The sequence below is a fragment of the Mycteria americana genome, chromosome 13 (genome assembly GCF_035582795.1).
Source record: "Mycteria americana isolate JAX WOST 10 ecotype Jacksonville Zoo and Gardens chromosome 13, USCA_MyAme_1.0, whole genome shotgun sequence".
Lineage (NCBI taxonomy): Eukaryota > Metazoa > Chordata > Aves > Ciconiiformes > Ciconiidae > Mycteria > Mycteria americana.
In genome coordinates this window covers 6,543,256-6,567,157 of record NC_134377.1, presented here as the reverse complement: position 1 = coordinate 6,567,157, position 23,902 = coordinate 6,543,256, and the positions used below count along the sequence as shown (strand labels likewise).

Sequence of the window (23,902 nt, the reverse complement as noted above, 5' to 3'; positions counted from 1 at the left end):
ACAGGATTGTGTGCGTGGGGCACTGGAATTTTATGCTTATGCTCCTGTTGGTACCTCACCACCGCTGCCCCCGTGCGAACGGGCGGAGGGCAGGCTGGGGCAGCGGAGGAAGGCCCTGTCAGACCCCCCCTCACCCTTCCGCGGGGGACGCGCCGCTCACGGCGGGAACACGAAGGCGCTCGGCTTCAGGCGGGCGCTGACGGGGAGACTTCCCCGAGCCCGTAAATGACTCCGTGCAAGCGTGTGTACGAGGCGGGGGAGAGCCCGACGAACGCGTAACGAAGCTGTCAGCCGCGCCGCCCGCCATCGCCGCCGGCGTCGAGCTCGGCCCGCAGCGCTGAGGGAGCCGCGCTCGCCCCGCCGCTTCCCGCCCTTCTTTCACCCCGCAGCCGCGGGCCCGCGGCAGCGCGGCGGCACGGCCCCTGCCCACCGCGGGGTCGGCCCCAGCCCCGGCCCCGCTGCCGCCCGGTGCCCCGCGGCCGGCACATGGCGCGCACCACGTCCCGCCGCCGCTGCTCCCGGCGGCCGCCTCCCCCGCAGGGCTGCCCGCCGAGAATGCCTGCGGGCCCTCGGGGCGCCCCGAGCCTTTCCTCACCCACCGCAGCGCTCGCAAGGTGAGACGACGGCTCGGTGGGCTAGCCCGCGGCGGAGACACGCCGCCAGACGGGGCGGGGGGGAGCGCGGCCGCGGCCCCGCCGCCGCCGCCCGCCTTTCCCAGTCAGGCGCCGCGCGCGGGAGCCCCGGTGCGCGCGCCCGCCGCCGCGCCTGCGCGCGGGCCATTAAATGGGTGCGGGGTGGGTGGCGAAAGGCCCCGGTTACGGCGGCTGAGGAGAGACAGAGTCGGGCGAATAGGGAGAGGGCGCGCGAGCCAGCGCGGAGGGGGCCGGAGCCGCGCGAGCGGAGGCGGGCGGCGGACGGCGCCGGCCCGGTGCGCGTGTGGCGCGTAAGGAGGACGAGCGCGGCGCAGGGCGCCGCCGGGGGGGCGGGCAGGGGCGAAGCGGAGCCGGTGGCCGGGAGCAGGAAACGCCGCGGGCGGCGGTAAGGCCTTCAGCGGAGCGGAGCGCCGTCGGGAGACCCGCCGCCGGCGCGGTGAGTACGGCCGCCTGGGCGCGGGGCTGGGGGCGGCGGCGGAGCCGCCGGCGCAGGTGAGGATCCGCTGAGTCACCTGCCCCGCTGCCGTCCTCCCCCTCGGCTCCGGTGCTTTGGGACGGGGCCTCGGCCGCGCCGCGGGCCGCGCTGCCCCAGCGCCACGCGAGGGGCGCCCGTCCCCTCCGGGCGCCGCGGGGGGGGGGGGTCCCGACGGCCCCGCTCCCCCCTTCCCTCCCTCCCCCCCCCACCCCCCCCGCCGTGGCGCTCGCCGCCTCTTCTCCCGGCCGTCCCCACGGAGGGATCTTTGTTGTGCTGAAGCTGGTTAGGAGCTGGGCTGCTGTTGTGGGGCGTGGGGCCGGTCTGGCTGGGCTCCGGGAGCGGCTTAGATCTTTCAGCGAGAGCTGCTTAGCTGGAGCAGGGGAAGCTACAAGTAGGAAAAAAAGGCACCGTTAGGGAATGCGTTCGTATCTCTGTTGTATCGAAGTGCTAAATAGTTTTAGGCTGGAAGGAAAATGCACCCGCTAGAAATGTACGTCTCAAAATCTGACGGCTTGGTTTTGTTTTAATTAGGGCCGTGGTCAAAGGCTTTGAAGTAACCATGGATAAAAGAGGAGGCATAACAGAAACTGAAAATGGTGATGCTTTCCTGGAGTTGAACAGAATTACAACAAAATACCCACATCGTTACACAAAGGTTAGCTCTCTCCCCTTTCCTCTTAAAGTTGTGTATGGAGCTGTTGGTCCCAGAAGTAGAGTGGGAGGTGGAGGCTCCTGTGAGAGGGAAGCAGAAAGGTGAAGGCTGAAAAGCCTTTGCCTGGATTAGGATTTGCAAGAGGGTATAAAATGAGCAACTTGTTAAATGTGATGTAGCTGTGCAATCCTGTCCTTGATATACTTTTGATTCCCACCACCTCATTTTACTATCTGAGCACCTCACGGCGTGTGCTGGAGAGATTATGGTAGAGACTGGAGTATGTTGTTCTACCAGCTTTCTCAAGCACTTGCGCTTCATAGTTCCAGTTCTAATTTCAGGAATGTTCCTTTAAGAAGTTGACCAAAATGTTTCCTTATAGTAGATGCCACTTTCTTGGAACATGTAGCACACCAGATCTTATCAGGAGCTTTAATGTGTTTACTAAGATGCCTAGGATTTACTAGGATTGCTCATATTTGGTTGCTGGAAGCCTAAGCACTTATGACTCCAACCAATGCTTAGTTAAAACTTTAACACAGGTGCTCTTGTTTAGCTGTGATAGCTGTGATACCTAAATATATGCATGAGTGGAAGAATAATAACCCAATAACTTGCAAATAAAGATTCTTTCAATACTAAGTGAGCTTGATATGCCATGGGGTTTAAGGTTCAAATCTTGTTTGGGGTTTTGGTACCACTGTTGAAACATGCTTTTAGAAAGAGTCTTTAATGGTTACTGATTTTCCGATTGCTGAAAGCTGTGGGAACAGGTGGTCATTGCTTTGTGGAAATCTATTAAAATACTTTGCAACAAATGGCCTGAAGTGTGGAACGGGGTGAGATGGTGTACTGTTGCTGACTGTGTTATCTTACTTGAGGAATTCTGAACTGTTGGCTTCCTAGTAGGTTGTTTTTTTAAAAGGAAAAAAAATTATTATTGTGGCTCTGTTCTGTTGAGATAGCAGGGCTAGCTCATTCTAACTAGACATCAACAATAAACCAAGTACTTCAGAACTGGCAAAACTTACATGGGAATAGTATGGCTTTCTAATTCTCTGTAACTTCTTAGCAAAGATGTACACTTAACCTTCTCAGATGCAAAGTATACTGTTGTTCAGACCTTGTTATTCAATTAACTCTAAAGTGAAGGAGAGCAGCTGTTTTTAAACTTTGCTGTTGGTAAAGTGGTATCTATACTTGCTCAGTCTTGCCTAACTCCTCTCAAGAGTCATAACTGAATGCAACTTCAAATTCTACTTGCTTTTTGGTGCAATATTCAGCTAGTGCTGGTGGTAGCTGTACACTGAAACAGATGCATTTGTAGATTCAGTTTTGTTAATTCAGTACCTATAGTTTCTGAGCAGGATAAAGTTGCAGAACTAGTGCCAGAAAGCATCTAGTCTTGTGTATCTGTTGGTTTCTAAGGAGTCTGAAGTCAAGAAACACCAGAAATCAATCTGTGTTAAAATATCTTGCATCATATGTTTTGTTGTTTGGGGGTTTTTTTTGACAAGTAGCATCTTAAATCTAGCTGGTTTAAGGTGCTCATGTAATCAACATCATAAGCCATTTTCATATGATCCAGTTTCCTAATTAGGGATGGGAGGTACACTGTTTCAGGACATGTGCTTCTGATTTGGAGAGGGGACTGATTTCTTTTAACAGTTTATATTCATCTACTACCAGTAGGAAAACAGTTGGCTCATACTATGAATCCTTCTAAACTGTTTGAATAAAGCTGTTTAATAACAGCTAAACACACTTTTCCCCCACACACTTAAAAGTACTAGTGTGTGAATTAAACAAAAAAATCCCAAAACACACTCTGGAAGTGCTAGTGGTAATCTCCTCTATTATGAGAGTGTTAGATAGTCTAAGCTGTGTCTTTTCTAGTTCTTTGGAAGCTGTTGCTCCAAGGGCACACAGCTAATGAGTGAAAGCCAAGAAACAATTCAAATTTTCCTCACTTCAATGGAAGAATTGCAATAGGATCTGATTGAGAGTCTATGGACTCCCTCTTGTGGCCAACAAAATAGTCAATTTCAAGTCTGGTGATGGACAGTGCTGTTAATGCTTGGGATATCTCCATCAGGCTATGATAGTATTACAGCACTGATGTTCCTCATAGATCAAGGTTTATTTTGGGAAGCTGTGGGCAGAGAGGCCAGTCTCCCTCCCTTTAATGGAACTCTTTTTGCTGAAGACTAGTGCAGGGTGATGCTTGGATATATATGTATGTGTGTGTGCATGTTAAGGTTTTGTCCAGCTGCCATCTGGAAGCTTTCAAGTATCAAGTTCACATAGCTAATTAACTTATTTTAATCACGTGGGGGTAATGATGTAAAAGCTCTAGAGGATATTGTTTTCTTGGGGAAAAAGGCAAAGAGATTTCCTTCTTCAGTTTGGCTGATGTGTGGTGTCTGCTGTTAGGATTTCTTTATCCTTCCAGCTGCCTGCTGATTTCTGCGCAGTTCCGAATCAATTCGGTACAGTTGGGAGTGAGGCAGATTGAAGAAAGGTCATTTAGGGAGAATAAGTAAGTTTATTAGAAATGTGCATCTTGACTGCAGCCAAGGTAATGATGATTCAAAGCACTGATGGTCGCACCATTAATAATGCTTTTTGAATGTAGCAAGCTGCGGTGAAACTGTAGATTGATTACCAGTCTACCTCAAATGACTAACTGCTCAGGGGTATGCAGTAGTAAACTAAGGACTGCATTTGAAAGCTGGTAGAAAGTGGGAAAACTGAAGTAATCATTCAGCATTGATTTGGTGTTGGGTAGAGTGGATAATCGTATAACATGCATTTAGATATCTTGGAACTGGTGGTGGTCAGAAATGGCAAGTTTGTCTGGAATTTCCAGATCTGTGTTAGTAACTGGTATTGTGGTAACGCTTTTTTTACCTGCTGAATCTTACCTAGCATTAAACATAGCAATTTTGATTCCATCTTGAGAACTTACTAGCTTCAGTATCAATGATGCCGGTCTTGCTTATAAGCTGAACTGTCCAGGCAAGTGAACAGGTCAACATGTGTGATATGAACAGCCTTTGAAGTCTTAACGAGGACTGAACCTGACCTAGTAAGACTTAGTGCTTCAAATAAGTGTTTGCTCAGTGTCCACTGGTAGAAGAATTGAAAAATAAACTTGCTGTCTAATGTCAACTTTTCACTGCAGTATTTCACAGGAAATGAAACAACATATTGGGAAACTTGGGTTGTCAAAACACTAAATTGAACAGGCAGTCTGGAATAGATATTTTGGGTCATGTGAATCTTGCCTGGGTGAGAACTGGAACTAACTTCTTGCTTTTTCTAGGAGGAACTGCTGGATATTAAAGAGCGTCCCTACTCTAAGCAAAGACCTTCTTGTCTTTCTGAAAAATATGACAGGTATTTTCTTGATTATACAAAAACTATATACATTTCTTTCAAAATAAAAGTTTAAATTGCAAAAAATTCTTGGCTAAGAAGTGCACTTATGGTGATGCAAGATATACGTGCTCCAGTGTTTACTGTATGACACTGTTTTCAGAAGTACTAATCTACTAGGAAAGGCTTACTGCTCTAGCTAGGAATTTTGTGCTTTGAACAAAGATTATAATGTAAGATCCAGCAGAAAATAACTTCACACAACACAAGTCTTACAGACTTGCAGGAAAAACTACCAAGCATATAGATGGCTGTACAGCACAAACTGACTAGGTCATGTTGCAACAAGCTGACTGGCTTGATGGATTACTCTCCCATGTTGACAGCATACCTCATTTAAAAATGAAGGTGAGAGTGTTCTTGGCTTGTGTTTGTAAGTTTGCTAAACAGCAGTATCTTTACTATTCAGATTAATTTATTGTACAAGTAAGTACAAGATTGAGGTAAAATTTTCTGAATGCTTAAGAACAGTGGCATATGATCTACTTGAGCCATTTTTCAGTGTACTAGGCAAACTTCACCAATAACTAGTGGGACAGTATGTCCATATGTTGTCCCTTTTATAATCTGATGCTGGCTATTATACTTCCTTACTGTTACAGAAAGGATCCAGAATACCATGTATGATGAAATGAAGTATGGTAAGGCAAAGATTTAGAACTTGGATATGAAAGATATTTCACTTGTACAATTTGCTAGTCAGTGAATGCTAGGTTTTCAGCAGCAGTCCTATGAATTATTTATTAGACTACAAGTAGCAAGCAATCCTGCAATTTTATTTTCATAGTGATGGTGTCTGGGATCCAGAGAAGTGGCATGCATCTTTATATCCGAGTTCAGGAAGAACTTCACCAGTGGAAAGCTTTAAAAAAGATTTGGATTCAGATCGGACTTCTCTTATGCGTAGGATAGTAGGTAAGTGCATTCTTACAGCACAAGACTCAAAACTGAACATAGGCTGTTGGCAAAACCTTTCCTTTGGGATGACACAAATGAGACTAAAAAAAGTGTCTCAAAGTTGTTTGACTGCATAGAATAAGTGTCAAGGAAGTCTTGGTTGCTCCAACTATAGCCTAGTTTCTGGTAACTGTTATCTAAGAACAAACTTAGTAGGATATAATAACTGACTGCTACCTATTCTTGCTATATAATAGTAAATGCATATGTAATAATGCAAGTGCAGGGGACAATTTCCCTACAATTCAAGACTGAGTACTTGGAAGGTCTATAGTGGGAAAGCAGGTACTTCCTAGGGGGTCATAATTATTCCTCAATATCCAACTGTAAATTTAATTTTTTTTCCTCTGCACTTCCTGTGGTCTCAGCTAGATTAGCTTCACAAAAATAAATGAGTGTGTTCCTTCAAAAAGCTCTGGGATAGCAGCAGGGCTATGGAACAGAAGGCTATTATACAGATAACTAGCTTGTATTTACTAATACATTAAATTCAGTGCTTTTTGTGTGGTCTTTGACTTGTAGATCCGAGAGAGCGAGTGAAAGAAGATGACTTGGATGTAGTCTTAAGTCCACAAAGGCGAAGCTTTGGAGGCGGCTGTCACGTAACTGCAGCTATTAGCTCACGTCGAGCAGGGAGCCCATTAGAAAAGGAGAATGATGGTGTCCGTGTTATTGGTGGCCGTAGGATTGGCAGTGGAAGAATTATCTCTTCTCGTAACTTTGATAAAGACCACCGGGGTGGTGAAAAAGACATACGCGATTCTAGAGATGCAAGAGATCGTGAGAGGGACTACAAAGATAAACGCTTTAGGGTTTGTTTTTTCTTTTCCTGATTGCATGTTAAATCAGAGTTTTTGGACACTTTGCACTAAAAGCAACAGGGGCAGGTTAACTGCATACAGCAGTTGAGTGTTCCGTGCAAGTAGGTTGTTTCTTCTTAGAAGTACCTTTATGGTTTAAAGGGTGAGCGCTCAGTACTTCAGAAACTTAGCTTTCAATCCTTCTGACAGCTCAACTGGGATGCATCTAATACTATGTATCTTACAAACCTCTCCTGTGGTAGACTTAATAGCAAGATATTCAAAAGTCTAATAGTTTGTTCAAGGTTCTTGACCTAGTAGTTGTCAGCGAGCATTGTCTTTAACCTTAGCAGACAGAAGCTTTCCATGCTTTCAGGCATTTTTAAGGAGGAAAAAAAAAGAGGAACTACTAGCCTACCTCTCAGGATAAAAAACTGAGTTTATATAGGCACTTGCAGATCAATAGCCTTCAGTGTAATAAAGCAGAAATTCAGCTGTGAAGTTTGTAAAATTTGAAAGCTTACTGAGCATGCTGAGTGTGCATTTAAACCTTAAAAAAAAAAAAAACCCAAACACACACACAACTGGTGTGAAAAGGTTGTTATTTGCTTTGGAGGTCAGGGAGGAATCTTATGAAACAGAATTTAATGGTTAATGTTTTTAATATCCCACTTCAGAGGGAATTTGGTGACAGCAAACGTGTCTTTGGGGAGCGAAGAAGGAATGACTCTTACACTGAAGAGGAACCTGAGTGGTTCTCTGCTGGTCCTACAAGTCAGTCTGAAACCATTGAGCTCACAGGCTTTGATGATAAAATTTTGGAGGAAGATCACAAAGGCAGAAAGCGTACAAGACGACGTACAGCCTCACTAAAAGAAGGTAATAGCAAATTTGACAAACTTTGCCTGTCTGCTAGTATGGCATATTGCTGGATATAGAGTTGCTTGTTATAGATCCAGGCGAGTGTAAAGAATAATGCAGTTTATCAATCTTTAATCTTAAACTTGCATAGCTTTTGGTCATCCTGAAGCACAAGACATAAGGCCCATGATTGATCTTCCAGATTGCAAATACCTTTTAAATGATAAAATACTATTGTTCCAAAAGAAAGGCGGGACTGAGAGGCTGGGAAAGAAACGTGTATGGATGTTGAATGATATCAGGAATTTGTCCATTTTTTTAATAGCTGACAAGACTCTTATATCCTGCTGGTTGCTAAAGGCTTGGTTTAGGCTAAGCTAATGCACTGAGGTATTTTTTCTTATAGTAATACTAGCATTTGGAACACTGATTTGGACATACAGCTGCCAGTAATATAGCTTTAAGCTGAATTTGGAGACTCTGAATTTGTCTGCAGTCATTGGACTTCAAGTCTACCACTGTTATTACCACTGCAAAAGCTGTAGTATAAACTTCTCTGGGGTAGGAGAGAAGAAGACTTCTTAATGCTAGAAATTCCACAGGTGGAATTTCTGAAGAGTTCAGGTTTAGTTGTGTATTCACTTAACTAAAATGTAGTACAGTTTCAAGTGTACTAGGTTTGTAGTCATGTCACAGCTTTTTTGCAGCACCTGTGCAAGCTTGCTAAGTCTTTAATATGACACATGCTTTGCTCCTGCTAGAGGAGTATGAGTGATATTTGTCAAATCTTGACAATATTAAGAAAACTCATGTCAAGTACCAGCTTTCAGGGAACCTGCTCTCTGGGTGTTCTAGGAAGAAAGCAGGAGCTGCCAAAGGATTCTTGATGGAAAAACAGCAGCAGCTGTTGACTTACTGTAACAGCTGTATCCTCTTGGTGCGACATAACATCTGATCTGTTCCATGTACTTCCTGGGTTGATCAGGATGCAGTTGTTTATGCATGATTCAATGGCAATTCTTGTTTCCTTGAAGTAGATAGTCTTAATTACAGACTAGAAGCTCTGTGCTAGAGTTCTAGTTGGTCCTAGTTTCTGTTGTGGCAGCCAGCAGCCAGCAGCCAGCACATTATAACTGATGAAATATCACATAGGTGGCTAGACTTCTTTGGTCCTGTGCTTCTAATTCTTAGGCAAATGCGTTGACTGTAGGCACTGTTCCTACAGGAAATGGTCAAGTTCAGTGACTCAGCAATCACTTGATTTTCTTTTTAAGGGATAGAATGCAACGGTGGAGTGGTGGAAGAGGATGAAGTGCAAACTGTCCTTGCCAATGAAACTCCAGCAGATCAAGAAGTTCCTAGGGAAGCTGTTTTACAAGAACCAGCTCCAGGAGAGTTTGACTTCAATGAGTTCTTTAACTTGGATAAAAGTGTTCCTGGCCTGGCTTCGGTGAGGTTTTGTGGGGGTTTTTTTAGTTTTCTTTTTAAGACTGGCTGTACTCACGAGAAGCATTTTTGCTGCTGCTGCATTCAGTGAAAGCTAAAACTTCTTGCTTTGTGAAAGTTGCTTTATGCAGTGTGTAAGTCTAAGATGAATTTGCAGAGATTTAGCTTTGGAGTGTTAGGATGTTACTTCTAAAATGTTATCCCTGGGACTGGCTCCATCTCCAAAGAAAGTGTGTAAGGCAAAGTAGCTGATTATTTTTTCTTTCTTCTGATCATTACTTGAACTCAAAACCAGCATCCTGGATGGATCTTCTTTGGAAGTAATACAGATATGTTCAGAGAAGGTTCACTGTACAAACTTAGTATAGCTGAGAACAACCTTTTGCAGCTAAGTCTGGGAATTGCAGCAAATGGATGTTTTGTGCAAGCTTCCTGGAAGGCAGTAAGCCTGGAGACACCTGATGAATATGGTCTATGAGATACAGTTGCATTGTTATCAATACCAGTAATGTGGCTGAAAGGATGTATGTCTGAGAGGGTTTGAATCTTTATCACTTAAACCTCTGTATAATGGTTAATTCATTATTTAGAACTATTACTACTGAGTTGGAAAAACAAACATAGCCTACTAATTCAGTCAAAAGCATGTTTAAACAATGTTATTGATGTGACTAGTAGGTGCTCTGTGTAGCCCAAGTCGTATGTGGGATGCTACTAATACGTAGAAGCTAGTAACGAGGCTATGAAGAAAGACTGACAGTTGCACCACAAGTTTCTTCCAATAGTGGATTTTTACCTCCAGCCATGATTTGATGGGGATTCTGGTACTTCTGTTGGTAGTGTACAGTTCTTGAAAATCTGATCTCTGGAGGTAATAGTGGATGGTTGGTGTTCACTGTTTTTAGTCTGAAAACTGTAACTGGTCTGTATCTTAGCGTGCTTTTTCCCCTTCACCACAAGAAGGGGGGTAAGCAGGTTCAGCAAGTACTGACTAAGCATGGGCCTAATTCATAAACTGCTGATGTTTCTATTCAGACCTCTTCATCACTAGGAAGAAAAGCTATTCTTGACTGTTCTAGATGGTATGGCTGATTAGTAGATAGAATTTGAGTAAAAAGGCTTAGTGTTGTAGAAAAGTAAATGTATTTTTTTTTAAATTGTATTCTGATAGCAAAGAAACAGACCTGACACACAGTTTAGAAATGTTAAGGTTTAAAAAAAAAAATAGAATTCTGACCTAGTCTTTAATGTGGAAAAGCCGCTTGCATTAGAAAAGGTTCATCATATGGTGCCAGTAATTCAACAAATAGCAGAGAGTTTGTTCTTGCTATAGATGTAAATGATGTGTCTTTAGACTTGACGATCTGATTTTCAGCATATCTGCAAGATGGCGACTCCTTCAAAAGCAGGGAATTCCCAAGTCACAAAGTATCTGCTGATGAAACTTTAGTGGGCAGATGTTATAATTTGTCACAAAAGTGAGTTTCGGACTAGCTAGAGCATATCATAATATTCTTTCTTTGTATTGGTGATATGCCTGTGACAAGTGTTATAGTAGATTTGTACATTTCCTGACATAACTGTCTTAATTCTTCTAACGTTGGATTCAAACAACTATAACCAAATGGATCAATACTATCTTGTTTTTGCTGTTGGAAATAGTGTTGAGTGCCCCTTGTTTCAGAGAAAACAGCTGCTCTGGCAGAAGGAAGCTGTTCTTCCTTTTGTCTAAAAGTAAATGTGCTGTATGGTGAAACTGCATCTGTGCCTGCTGTTTTCCAAGATAGGAAAAGCTGTAGTTTGAGTTAAGTTTTATAATGCACTGTTTTTGAAACACTTGTAATGATTAGCAAAGACGTAAACAGTCGCTATAAACTGTAGTGACTTCTGACAGACTAACTCTGTGAAGTACTGCTTAGTGACCTCAGTTCTGCCTGGAGGGAGAGGGTGCTAGCTGCCAGTACTTTGACACAGACTCTGACTTCAAGAATGTAACCCTCTTAGTCCCAGAATGGTTCAGCATGTGAAGGGCAAGCAAGTGGCCCTTACCTACTGTCCTTCTCAGCCAGCCCTTGTGGGATGCTCTCAAGTCAGGGAGTAGTCTTTGCACTTCATTCCAGGCACTGTCCTTGGCCAGTGCTGGAACTGAATTGAATCATGGTTGCAGAAAATTCAATAGATCAGAGTACTCTTTCTGTACAGTGATAGGGACCAGCCTTTAGCCACCTGGCTGTCAGAATTACTAGTTGTTATAATTTGTTTTCATTCCTGTGGCAAATGCTTTTCAATCTTTTTGCACGTCCACTTTAAAATGGTGTAGTTAATCGACTTTGCATGCTCTGATTATGCTGTTTCGGATATAGTTTTACTCTGAACAAATACTTAGTATAAATAAAAAATGTATGATGGGTTATGCTAACTGACTACACAAATGCTGCCATATTGGGGGGGGGGAGCAGTTCAAAGCTTCTAAACTCTGAGAGCAGCATCTAGTTGTCTGTAGCAGCAGAATCTCAGTAGCACAGTAAAGCTTCTCAAAGGTGTTGCTGATCTTGCTTCTGTTAAGGTTATCTTTTTTTCTTTTTTTCCCCCCCTGCCTCCATAATCTAGATGATAGAGGATGTGCTGGGGGAAGGTTCAGTGTCTGCCAGCAGGTTCAGCAGGTGGTTTTCTAATCCTAGTCGTTCTGGAAGTCGGTCAAGCAGCTTGAGATCTACACCACATGAGGAACTGGAGAGGCTAGCAGGTAAGACTATAGGACAATATAGGTTCAGATAGCCTCCTTCCATATTCGTTCCTACTCATTCAGTAAGAACATGGCAGATAAAGCTTTTAGGATAGTGAATTTTCCCACAGTTTAAGCACTTGACTTTCTTTTGGAAGCTCTTAGAGTAAGCAGCTATAAGTTCCTTTTTTATTTTTTTATAAATGTTCTTGTCATGCTCCTGATGCCTTGCCAGCTGATCTTGGGCAAGGGGTGTGAGGCATAACTTTTCAGTGACGTATTGAAGTTGGTTACCGGTGTATGTTCATCTTGAGACATTGGGTTGGTAAACTGATGTCGCAGTGCTCCTGGTTTTGCTGTTTCAGGTCTAGAGCAAGCCATTCTCTCCCCTGGCCAGAACTCTGGAAACTACTTTGCTCCCATTCCATTGGAAGACCACTCTGAAAACAAAGTGGACATCCTAGAAATGCTACAGAAAGCCAAAGTGGACTTAAAACCTCTTCTCTCAAGTCTTTCAGCCAACAAGGAAAAGCTTAGAGAGAGCAGTAAGTGCCTCTTCAGATATTGTTGAGTTCTTGTGATGCAGTATCTCAAGGCAAGAGGCTTGGTATTCTGGAAACCTCAACTGCCAAGTCCAGGAGTAGGAAGTATTATAGGTTTACTTACACTGCTGAAAACCCAATATTCAACAGATCTCAGTTGTGTCAATATCATCACTGATTCTTTTCATCCTAATCACAGGATGACATCAGGACTCTATCAGACCGCTTTACTGGCCAGTAATAATCATATGTTAAGATGATGCAAGTCTTGATCTGAGTTTCCAGCTTTGTCTATGGCATTTCCATATGTTTTTCATACTGGAGACTGGTAATGTCAGCTCTGAAACTGTGTGGCATTTAAACTCTGGCTTTACCAAAAACTTAGTGTAAGTCATTCTTGCAAGCATCTGTAATGGATCACACTGATCCATTAAGTATCAGTATCCAAAAAGATGGCCAGTGGCTTGAGGATGTCAATTTTTTTCAAGTGCATACTGTAAACTTCTCAAGACTGTTGCTAGCACTTGAAGCACAGTGGTCTGTGCTTGCTGTTCAGTGCATTAATTAAATAATTAACATAGGGCCTACAACATAGGAACAGATTTGTCTTGGTTATGCTAGCTTGGCTAGAATCACAGGATTCCAGGGAACTTAGTCTATTAGAATTCACTTTTGCTGCATCATGTTTAGCTGTTCTAAACAGAGTTCAGGGCTGACTTTAAACTTAATGTTCAAGGGCACGTCCAAGTTAGATTTGCATGTTTGGGCCCATAGCATGCACGGAGGGTACGAACTGCATGTGTTCTTTGAAACCTTAAGGTCTAATTCCAAATTAGTTTCTTTTTGGCAAGCAGCATGTATTGCCATGTAAACTGGACTGAACAAAAAGTAATGCTGCTCTCATTTCTGTGAAGTAGCTAGGAAGGAAAGCATCCAAGCACTGCAAATATTCTTAAGCATCCAGTCTAGGAGTAGGGAGTGTTGGCTAATGTGGAGAACTTTTTCTTAATTTGACTTAAATAGAATTACAAGTCTCTTCTGTGTTCTGCTTAGTCTGACTTTCCTATTAAAAGCTTTTTAAACTTTGATCCTCACAAACCAAGGATGAAGGAACAAAAAATTGTGGGGAAGCTTCCATTCACTCAAAAGTACCTGATGTGTGTTCTGTATTCCCATAAATTGCTGTACAGCTCTTCAAGCGTTGTGGAGTTTTCAGGTCAATTCCTCTCCACCAACATCATATTTTTCCTCATGTTCCATACTGCATGTCTGCATCATTGTTTCTTTTCTCCACCTTCTTGCCCAAATTTCCAGTAAATCTTATTTCTTTGGGCCAACGTCTGCTACAGCAACCCATGGCATGCTCCTGTCTCTTCTTCCTTTTCTCTTAAGGTGTCATACCTTGTGATGTGTGTTAGCTGGTCCATAAAGCATGTCTAGCCTTGATGTCAGGCACTGATAGATATTTATATATGCACACAGGAAAAAAGTATGGCTTAACACTTGTACCTTATTCTGGTTACGCCAGTGAAATCTTTCTATAGTGGCTTTAACTTCTGAGCAAAAGAAATCTACTTCAAACTCTATGCACACCAAACTAAGTGTGTAACTGTATCTCCAAAGTATCTAAATTTTCCAGGTATGTATTCTCTCTACTTATGATAGTTTTGGACAATTTGACATAGCTTACACTGTGGCCGTAAGACCATCTGGTCTCCTGGAGTATAAGATAAATGGAACTTTCCTAACTGAAGAAGAACAAACTCAGTTGTCAGATGAATATTATCTATTAAAAGCAGGTGAAGTTGTAAAATATAGTAATGACATGCCTTGCAGGATAAATGAAAGCTAGTGAGAACTTATCAGTTGAAACCTAAACAGGTTCTTGTGGAGTCTTACATGCCTCTAGTTGTGCATGGCAATACTAATTTAAATATTAGAATATCAGTCTAAACACAGGTCAGACATGGTTTGACAGCTAGTATGAATATCAGAAGAGAAGTTTTTGGCTGTTCCTTGCTTTCAAACAACTTGTGTTCAACACCTGCACGAGAATTATTAGCTCACTTGTAAACAGAGAACCATGGCTTACCAGTATTTCTCCTGTATTTCTCAGCACATTCAGGAGTTGTACTTTCAGTGGAAGAAGTCGAAGCTGGGCTAAAAGGCCTGAAAGTGGATCAGGAGGGGAAAATTGCTACTCCATTTATGGCTGAGCAAATGGAGGAAGCATTGAATGTCGCTGGCTCCAGACAGATCAAGAAAGATGGAGATATGACTGCATTTAACAAACTAGTCAGCAGTATGAAGGCAAGTGGGACTCTACCTTCACAGCCCAAAGTCAATGTAAGTAGCAGACACCTGGCTCTTCTGAAGTGTAAATGGATCTGTGCAAGACATGTTATGAGAAGGGTCACCTAAGGGGTTTCCAGTTCATAACATGTGAGCCTTGACTGGATACAGCAGCATAATAGTAAATATAGGCTTACTTTCAGAATAGTGTTGCTTGGAGGGGAAACTAAGGGAGGTGCTTTGGTCACTCTTCCCTAGCCAAAGTAACTGAAAGTGGGGCTTCTTTCAGTTCAGAGTTCACAGGGTTGATTTCATGTTGTTTCTGAAAGCCTGAGAACTGTAATGATATATGAGAAGTCTTATAACTGCCACCTTGAAAGTGGACCTGTGTGAATATCTAGTCTAGTTGATTAATATCTGGATGTGAAGGCTATAAATGCTTGCCCCAAAAAAGATCCTGTATGATGAAGAGGCTGAATCCTCTACTGTAGAGGACACTTTGATTAGTGTCTAAGATTCTCCTACACTTGAACTCGTCCTGTCTGAACCTTATTTAATAAAAACAAATGCATCTGTAGAAAAGGTACTGTCTATGTAACGGATATCATCAGTCCACTCTTTATGGAAGACTTGCTAGTGTTAGTTTAATGGTTGCCTCAGTGCTGCTGTTAAAAGGTGTATCTGTTAAAATGGTTGTAGTATAGGTACAGTTAACACTTACCTGAAGCTCAAATATCTTTAGTGACTTTTGTTTTGATAGAAGTATGTCAGTGCACAATCTAATTTTAAACTTGGATTTTAAAATTATCTGCTCTAAAATAAAACTTAACTGAGTGCTTGTTAGCTGAAAGATTAATACTAAACAACAGATGATACTAAGCTTTAGACTAGGAGAGATTGTAGTATGAAATTTCATCCTGCCACTAACTGCCTAAACAGTATGCTTGACCCAGAAGCTATCAATAACTACTTCTGGCACCATAAAATACTTCTAACAACTGAGTAAGTCTAGAGTGTCTAAAGTTTTTCCTGCCAAACTCTACCCAAGGACTTTTAGCCTCATCCCACTTTACTAAAAGATAGTGAAGAATGTAAATTAGGCCTGTGAGGAAATTTGCAGACTGATATCACACTTCAATTGAGACTTTCATTTCTGGCTGTCCCTTTATTCTGACATGTAATTTTGATGCACAGAAGAATATCTTAAATAATTTCTCTAATATACAAACACTTTTCAGTTTGTGCATAGTTTCAGTTGACCACTTGGCCCAGTGTTTCATCTCCAGTTTACACAATTATATAAATTCATATATGTTATTCAAGTTTGAGTAAGGCACATCAAATCACCTGTACGCAATCTAGCACTAGGCATTTTCTTAGCTAGGGAAGATCTGTGAGCCAGCTCAGCCCTTGACTTTGCTGGTATTTTACTTGGCTGATGCATAAACCATGGTTCTAACAGAACAGGTGAAATTATTTCTGTCACTGAGACACATGTGGCTTCTAATGAGTCTGATGCTTGTTGTATCTACATCTAACTTATGTTTTCATTTTCTTAGCAGAGCCTTGAGAGCCACTTAATGTCACCTCCAGAGATGCCAGGCCAGCCTCTAGCAAAGAATATTCTGCAGGTACTTCTTATTGGGGGGGAGGAAGTACTTAAAAGGGCATCCCCAAAAGGAAAACAAAAAATTATTTTAAAATAAGACGCTTAAGGCAATTATGAGATCTGTAGTCAGACATGACTCCCTATAGAGGAAAGAGAACTAGTCACTAGCTCAGTTTACTTAGAAATATTGTCTTGTCATGCTGTTTCCTGGGATTACAACTTGAAAATGAAAAGCCTGGCTAAGTGCCGAATTCTAAGGGCAGTCCAGAATTGGTGTATCTAGTTGCACAAGTGCACCTTGTCTCTAACTTGCTATAAATAGTGTAGCCTGTAGTACAGTAAAATGAGCTTGTTGGTATAAACTGATCATATTCTGAACATTCTTTCATTACTTACTCTTAGGAACTTCTTGGTCCACCCATTACCAGACCTGCTTCATCAAATGTCTTAAGTGGCCTAATAGGTGGTTTGGAACCTGCAGCCTCTTTACTGACACAAAGAGCACCTTCTCCCCCTATTCCACCTGTGTTTCCAACTCGAGCTGCCTCTGCGGATTACCTGCGTCATAGAATATCTTCACCCATTGGTGAGACTGGCTGCAAAACAGTTTTCTCTTTATTTTAAAGAATGCTTTACAGAACAATAAAAACTTTCTGGCACTTGGTGGGCAACTAGGTCAATGTCTGCCTCTTGAGGTGCAAGATGCCTTTTCACTTACTAGTCTCTAATGTTAAGTTAATCTCCAAAAAAGTAGATATCTGACAGATCAACTAGACCTCACAGTAAATTCTGGTGTGGAGTAATGTGTGCAGCTACTGTTATAAGAAGCCAATTTTCAGGGACTACTTGGCCATTTGTATTGCAAAACACTACCTGTAGCCTCCCTGGAGCTCTCCACCCTAGTGATAAGGAAAAGACAGCTCTGTATAGACTTAAGGGATGAGCGGGGAGTCTTCACAAGGAATCCTTAATTCATGTAGAATTGTTTAACTTAGGGGATGTATATTGTATATATTGAAATGAAGTGTTAGTCATTTTAAATACGACTGTTGAATGTTCTTTAGGTTTTGGACAAGGTTCTCAGCAATTGCTTGGCGATCCATTTCCAGGTGTAAGGAAGCCCATGAGTCCAGTTGCTGCACAGGTTAGATTAAATGCTTTTTGCTTAACATGTATTCATCTCTTCTTATATTGTGTGGTCTAGAACTAACTGGTGGAAATGCATACTTAGCTGTTGCATTCAGATGTTTATGCTTAATTAATCTCATTGCAATTGGACCATCTTAGAGTACCTCATGTACAAGATTTTTTGAAACTTCTGTTGTCTGTCAATAAAACAGATGGCTGTTGGAGGGCAGACACTTTGTGAAGGCATTAGTAGCTATAGCAGTAAACCTTCAGTATCTTAAAAAACATCCAACCAAATACAAGCTTTGATTTGTATATTTTTTGTACAACTCTACTTCAGATGAGTCCCTTGGAAATACAGCAAGCTGCATTGGAGGGACTAGCATTACCACATGACTTAGCCATACAGGCAGCAAACTTCTATCAGCATGGCTTTGGTAAACCACAAATGGACAAAAGCAGAGATGGCTACAGAAACCGGTGAGTATCCAACTGCAAAATCTAAGGGGTACACTGTCAACTGATTTTTTTTTTTTTAATGTGAGTATTTTCTTTCACTAGATATTGGTACTAATGTGACTCAAGTTTGTATTGGTTCTTGGCAATCCTGCCTTCCATTCTGTGCCAAGAGTAGAGCTGCGTCTTACTAACTTCCTGTCCATTCACAGGCAACAGCGAGTGACTAAATCACCTGCACCAGGACACAGAGGGAATGCATCTTCTCCAGCCCCGACAGCATCCATTACTAGCATGGTCAGTACCTAATGCATAATGATTGTAGGAAAAGCTGTAAAAGTGTCTGCAGTACCTAGATTATAGCAATTGTAATTGATGGGAGAAAGGGAGGCCATAGAGGAGTTAATCATTCATGTTATATTGGTGGCCACATGATACAAGAACGAATTACACTTCATACTTAACTGAATGTCTTCACTTTGGAAAGCAGCCTGTTCTGACTGCTATCTTATCTTAAACTGAAGAAGCACCATTAATATTACCTTGACCTGGTCTTCTGAAACCAAAGGAAGATAACTATGAAAACTTAGGCCATTGTATTTCGGTACTTAAGTTTTCAGAAGACAAGTGCTGAAAGCCATTAGCCACCTTAGGGAACACTGGTCTTCACGTACGAAGTGACTAACCTAAGTGTCTGTAGGTTGAAATATTAGCTAGGAGCTTCAGGGTCACTTTGAAAACAAATAAAATCTCAAAGCTAGGCTGTTGCCTACTGCCTTCAGTACTATGTAGAATGTTGCTTTGATCTAAATTTTCCAATTAGTCAAGTACTTGCAGCTCAGGACTAACACAGACTATCAGCTGCTAAATCAAACAAGTACTTCTGTTTGTATACTGCGTGAGTGGCTTCCACAGATGCTGTGTAACTTTGGGGGGAAAATACAAATGAGGCAATAGTTTTCTGCAGATCTGTCAGCACTGAGTTAATACAGATAAGGCAGCTCTGTAGGAACTGTTGAGCTGCTGTTCTGAACCAATAGCAAAGAGGAAACAGCTGTAATTTAAAATACAGCTTGTCTATTTTGTTTCAAGCCTGTTAAGGTATATTTAACTTTGAGGACATCTGCTGGTTTTAATAAAGGTATTGGACTTCTGCAAAAGCTAAAGAGAAGTGCTTAAACTATAGAATAAAGCTATGAAACAAGGTGAAGTAAAATCATGGGCACACAGTGGCTGACTCAAAAGAGCTTTAAATGGAAAGGATGTGCTAGAATTGGTGTCCACCCACAGCTAAGATAGTGTGGCCTAAATAATGAGCACTGAGTAAGGCGTTGCTTCTTACTACGTTCTCTGCAGCTGTCTCCTTCCTTTACACCTACCTCGGTGATCCGCAAGATGTACGAGAGCAAGGAAAAAAGCAAAGAGGAGCCAGTTTCAGGGAAAATGAAAGTCAGTGATGGTAAAGATGAAAATCAGAGGCCAAATGAAGGTATTGTAATGGCTTTAAAATAACACACACAAAGGAGATTTGGAATAGAATCAAAGAGCTTCAGCCCATAATATGCCCAGGCTAACTTTAGACATTCCTGATTAATGGAGATGAGGAGGGTGTAGAAATGAGCCTATAATAAGAAGCAGTGTTAGAGCTATGCAGGGGATACACTTCCAAGTGCAGTCTTCCAGCAGTGTTGGGTTTAAATCAATTTTTTTCTTACCTGTCAGTTTGTGAGCTATAGTGACACTATGAGGCCTGGACCAAAACTGTTTCTTTGCAACTGGTCCTGATGAACAGCATATTAACAATAATGCTTCCGTATCTCTCTACACCAGTAATTGAATACAAACAACTTATAGCTCTCTTGAGACATGTTAACTGAACAATCAAAGCTGAGACCTATTAAGCTCTTCTAAGTGTAGCCGATCAAGGAAACATTTTGTTACCTTAACTGATGTAAGTGGCTATTAAAAGGAAATGCTTGATACCGATTGCCTGACCCAGTAAGACTAACATGCCTAATTGCCAGGACATGGTACTTCAATACTGGTAACTACAGAGGTAGCTTGCAGTTCCTATTATACAGTTGACTTTTTTCTTTTAGCGCTCCCAACTATTACTGCTACCTCAACTGGCCGCAGATGACTCTTAAGATATTTTAGGCTTTGTCTAACTGATCTATATGGTCTGTAGAAGTAGCTTCTTGAGGTGCTTTAGTGTTCCAAATCTTGCTAAGCAGATGTCACATAGAAGGCTGTTGCTAACCCCCAGACACATCTAAACTGAAAAACCACTTTGGGCTAGATTTCTGGCACAACTCCAAATTATAATCTTGCACAAGGGAACCTCCCTAGACCTCCTGTCTCCTTTGAGACTGACTCATCCATGCTGCCAGTTCAAAATTTCTAAGAAAGAGGAAAAATAAGAATTAAAAGTGGAGTTACTGCTGATTCTGACCTAATTTAAGCTTGCTGTCAAGGGATTTCTGTGGAACATATTCCTTCTCATTACTGTTTTGAAATAATTTGGCCAAAAGCATCCAGGAAAGACAGATGCTTACTATTAAATACATATGACTAAAGTTCCAGCTAGTCCTGGAATCTAGCTATCAAATCCAGTTATTAGCTTTAACTTTCATTAGATGTAATCTCTAGCTGTGGACTATAATAGTTGTATTCAATTCTAGCTGCAGATAACCTACTGTCTAGTTCTGTGGAGAATGCAGATCAAGAAACTTTGCCCACCTTAGGTACCAAACTACCTGCACTGCAGCGCTCTGCATGTTCCACACCTCTTACCCAAGCAAATCGTTGCACCAAAGAGCAAGACTACAGGCCTAAATCAACTGGTAGAAAGACTCCTACAATGGCCTCCCCAGTACCAGGAGGCCCTTTTCTTCGTCCTGTTCATCAAGTACCCCTTGTTCCCCATGTACCAATTGTACGACCTGCTCATCAACTGCATCCAGGATTGGTCCAGAGAATGCTGGCACAGGGGGTTCATCCGCAACATCTTCCTCTACTGCAAGCAGGTAATCCATACTTTTTTCCCCCGTAAGTTAATGCATGTTCTCTGTAAGACTGACTTTGTGTTAGGAACAGCACAAACTGATACACGTTACTGGTAATGTTTATTACATCAAAACTTACCTTTCCAACCAGGCAATAAATTCCAACCCATCTAAATATATAAACATTTGTTTTGCTTTGAGTTCCTTATACTTATTAGGTAAGAAGTTTCCTCACTCTTGTTCAACAGGTATGCTTCCTCCTGGCGTGGACCTGTCTCACTTGCAGGGAATATCTGCTCCCATCCTTGGCCAACCTTTTTATCCGCTACCAACAGCCAGCCATCACATCTTAAATCCACGCTCTGGGACACCTTTGCAGCTAGCGATGATGCAACAGCAACTACAACGATCAGGTAGGCTGAAACATAAAACAGGAGTGTGAGTTTTAGAATACTGACTAGCCTGCTCCAGGTATTATACTTGTTGTCCTGTTTCAGTACACTGTGCTAACAGGAAGCTACTTTGGTAATTTAGGTATTCATAATCACTAATCTTGTGTGGGTATCAGAGCAGTTTTGGCCACTGCAGGCTCTCTCTCATGCCAGAAGAAAGTCCAAGTGAAGCATTCTGTTTCAAGATATATGTTGCTGTTGACAGATCTGCCCCTTGCAGCATGTGTGCAGTCTTCCCTTCCTTGCTGGGTGAGAGACCACCCATCTATCCCAAATAAAATGCTATTTGATGCTGGTCTTCCAGTTAAACCTGCATGATACTGTGTCCAGAACTGGCAGTGTCAAGCAGTTTATGGGAGCACTAACAAGAGAATAAACATGTGGGGTCTGGATTTCCCAGGGTTAATGGAATGAGTAAAAGCCACATTCAGCTCACATGCCTTATCGGGCAGTTGCTCTGGGCAAATCTCAGTGTCGGGTGAACACGCTGCTTCACCTCTAATAGCTTTACATTTCACAGGCACTGGAGCGCAGGGATCACCCGCTGGTGCACAAACCACCCCTCAAAATGTGCTGTCTCGGACTGGATTATCTCATGGGCACACACAGCTTGACCATCGCCCCAGCCAGAGAAGTGGCTCTCCCATTGGCCTTGCAAAATGGTTTGGTTCAGACGTCTTGCAGCAGCCTCTCCCTTCCATGCCATCCAAAGTCATCAGTGTAGATGAACTGGAATACCGGCAGTGAACAGTGACCACTGGGTGGGACGCTTGTGATTCTTTAGACTGGATAAAAATGTCCATAGTCAGGACTTCACCTCTGTTTGTTTTTTGGGGCTTTTATTTTTAGCACTCTGTGCAAAATTTCTTTTTGAGAGACTAAAGCACATGGCACCTGTCCTGGTCTCATGTCTGCATCAAGACTAAAGGATCCATTACGGCTTGAATAGTGAAGCCTGTGAAGAAATTTAGATGCAAGACAAAGCCAGTTTAATCCTGGAAGTGTCTATTTTTTGTTTTTGTAAGATATGTGAATGAAGTGCTGATATTCTCTAGTGTAGAGGTAGCAGCTATGGATTCCTCCTGCAGAAAACTAAATGTATAGACCCTTGTGTACAGACTTGTGTATAAACAATCTTTTGTATATATACACATAGAATAGCCTTTTTGAATCTATACAGCTGTACATAAGAGTAGCTGGTAACAGTTGAGCTTTAGTTGTGCCTATGGTTTGGATCTTTCTCCATTGTACATGTGGGACTTTCTTTAAGATTAAAGTTGCATATCCTAAGTGTGAGTGAACAGGATAAAGTTGCTTTGCCTTTTCTTGCTGCTCATCTCCTCTAGGTCTCCCTCTCACGTTCTTCTGTCACCTACTGTGCACTCAGTGTAGCTAAAGTGTCAAAGTAAAAAGCCCACATCTTGCTGTCTGTATAACAAAGGTCTGATTCCTTCTGTGTATGACTCTTGCCATCAAATGAGAGAATTGTTTAGTCTTCAAACAGCCTTGAGGATGGGACCCGGTACAGTAATGATAAAGCCAGCTCTTTGGTCTGCCATATGCAAAGAGACTGTAGGTACCTACTGGTCATAGCTCTTTCAAGAGGGCTGGCGCTGGTCCTTGTTTAGCTGCAGTATTTTCCTTGTTTTAATCTTTCAAACCAGTTACTAAAGGTCATCAAAATGGAGCCTGTAAATCCTCACCCTTCAACTCCTCAGTTATAGCTGTGGTATGTTCTATACTGCCTTCAGTCCTATTTATAGAAGGGAGTCCCAAGAACTGTCTTAAATCTAGTGTGCATCTACTGATGCAATTACTGTGAAACTTGCCTTTGGAGTCTTGTTCTGTGGCTTGAAAGGGGGAGGATGGGGTAGTTTTGTGATCTTACTGTGTATATTTGGTTTTAAAATACTATGTTCCTTTTAAGCCTGATTCGCTTTCCTGAACAGCTCAGTGTTCTCTTCCATCCTTCTACTGCACGGTTCCTCACTTCACTTTCTCACTTGTGTTGAGTCTCGTACTGCTGTCATGTCCTCTATCTAGCTTAGGCCATTGTGCTCTTTTTTAAAAGGTGAAAGCAAAACCAGACTTCTCACAGACTTGCTCTTTCTTAGGTCTCACTGAATGCAAAACCAGCAGCAGAAAAAAAAAAAATCACTTGACTGTATTATAACAATTGCCAGCATGCTGTGGTGGGTTTGTTTCAGTCTAGCAGAGACAATGTTGTACAGAAATAGCAAGCTGAAATCTCCAATGTGGATCTGTTGGGGTCACCCATACTTCTAGTGGTTGTTCCTAAAACAATCTGTGTAAAACATGCAATCACCAGCTTGTCCTTGTAAGATTGTTTTCATACTTTTTTAACTTGACACTTTCCCAGTAACATTCTGTAAATAAAGTTGATTCTACCA

General features: G+C 42.2%; 1 protein-coding gene across 7 annotated transcripts; it reads left to right on the top strand.

Annotated features, from left to right (window-relative positions):
- The first annotated feature begins 208 nt into the window (after nucleotides 1–208).
- EIF4ENIF1 (eukaryotic translation initiation factor 4E nuclear import factor 1) lies at nucleotides 209–23,902 on the top strand. Of its 7 annotated transcripts, none has more exons than XM_075516212.1 (19): nucleotides 211–614; nucleotides 1,660–1,783; nucleotides 5,106–5,179; nucleotides 6,006–6,133; nucleotides 6,698–6,987; nucleotides 7,653–7,854; nucleotides 9,111–9,286; nucleotides 11,893–12,028; nucleotides 12,373–12,552; nucleotides 14,666–14,895; nucleotides 16,401–16,472; nucleotides 16,853–17,036; nucleotides 17,515–17,594; nucleotides 17,919–18,058; nucleotides 18,247–18,331; nucleotides 19,391–19,523; nucleotides 20,779–21,060; nucleotides 21,288–21,452; nucleotides 21,997–23,902. In XM_075516212.1, exons 1-19 carry the CDS (start codon nucleotides 487–489, stop codon nucleotides 22,236–22,238), a joined length of 3,051 nt encoding a protein of 1,016 aa, XP_075372327.1. In that variant the 5' UTR covers nucleotides 211–486; the 3' UTR covers nucleotides 22,239–23,902. The 7 variants fall into 7 exon arrangements, with proteins under 7 accessions (XP_075372330.1, XP_075372327.1, XP_075372325.1 ...); XM_075516210.1 differs by having other exon boundaries at nucleotides 212–614; nucleotides 16,404–16,472; nucleotides 20,716–21,060; XM_075516209.1 differs by having other exon boundaries at nucleotides 213–614; nucleotides 20,716–21,060.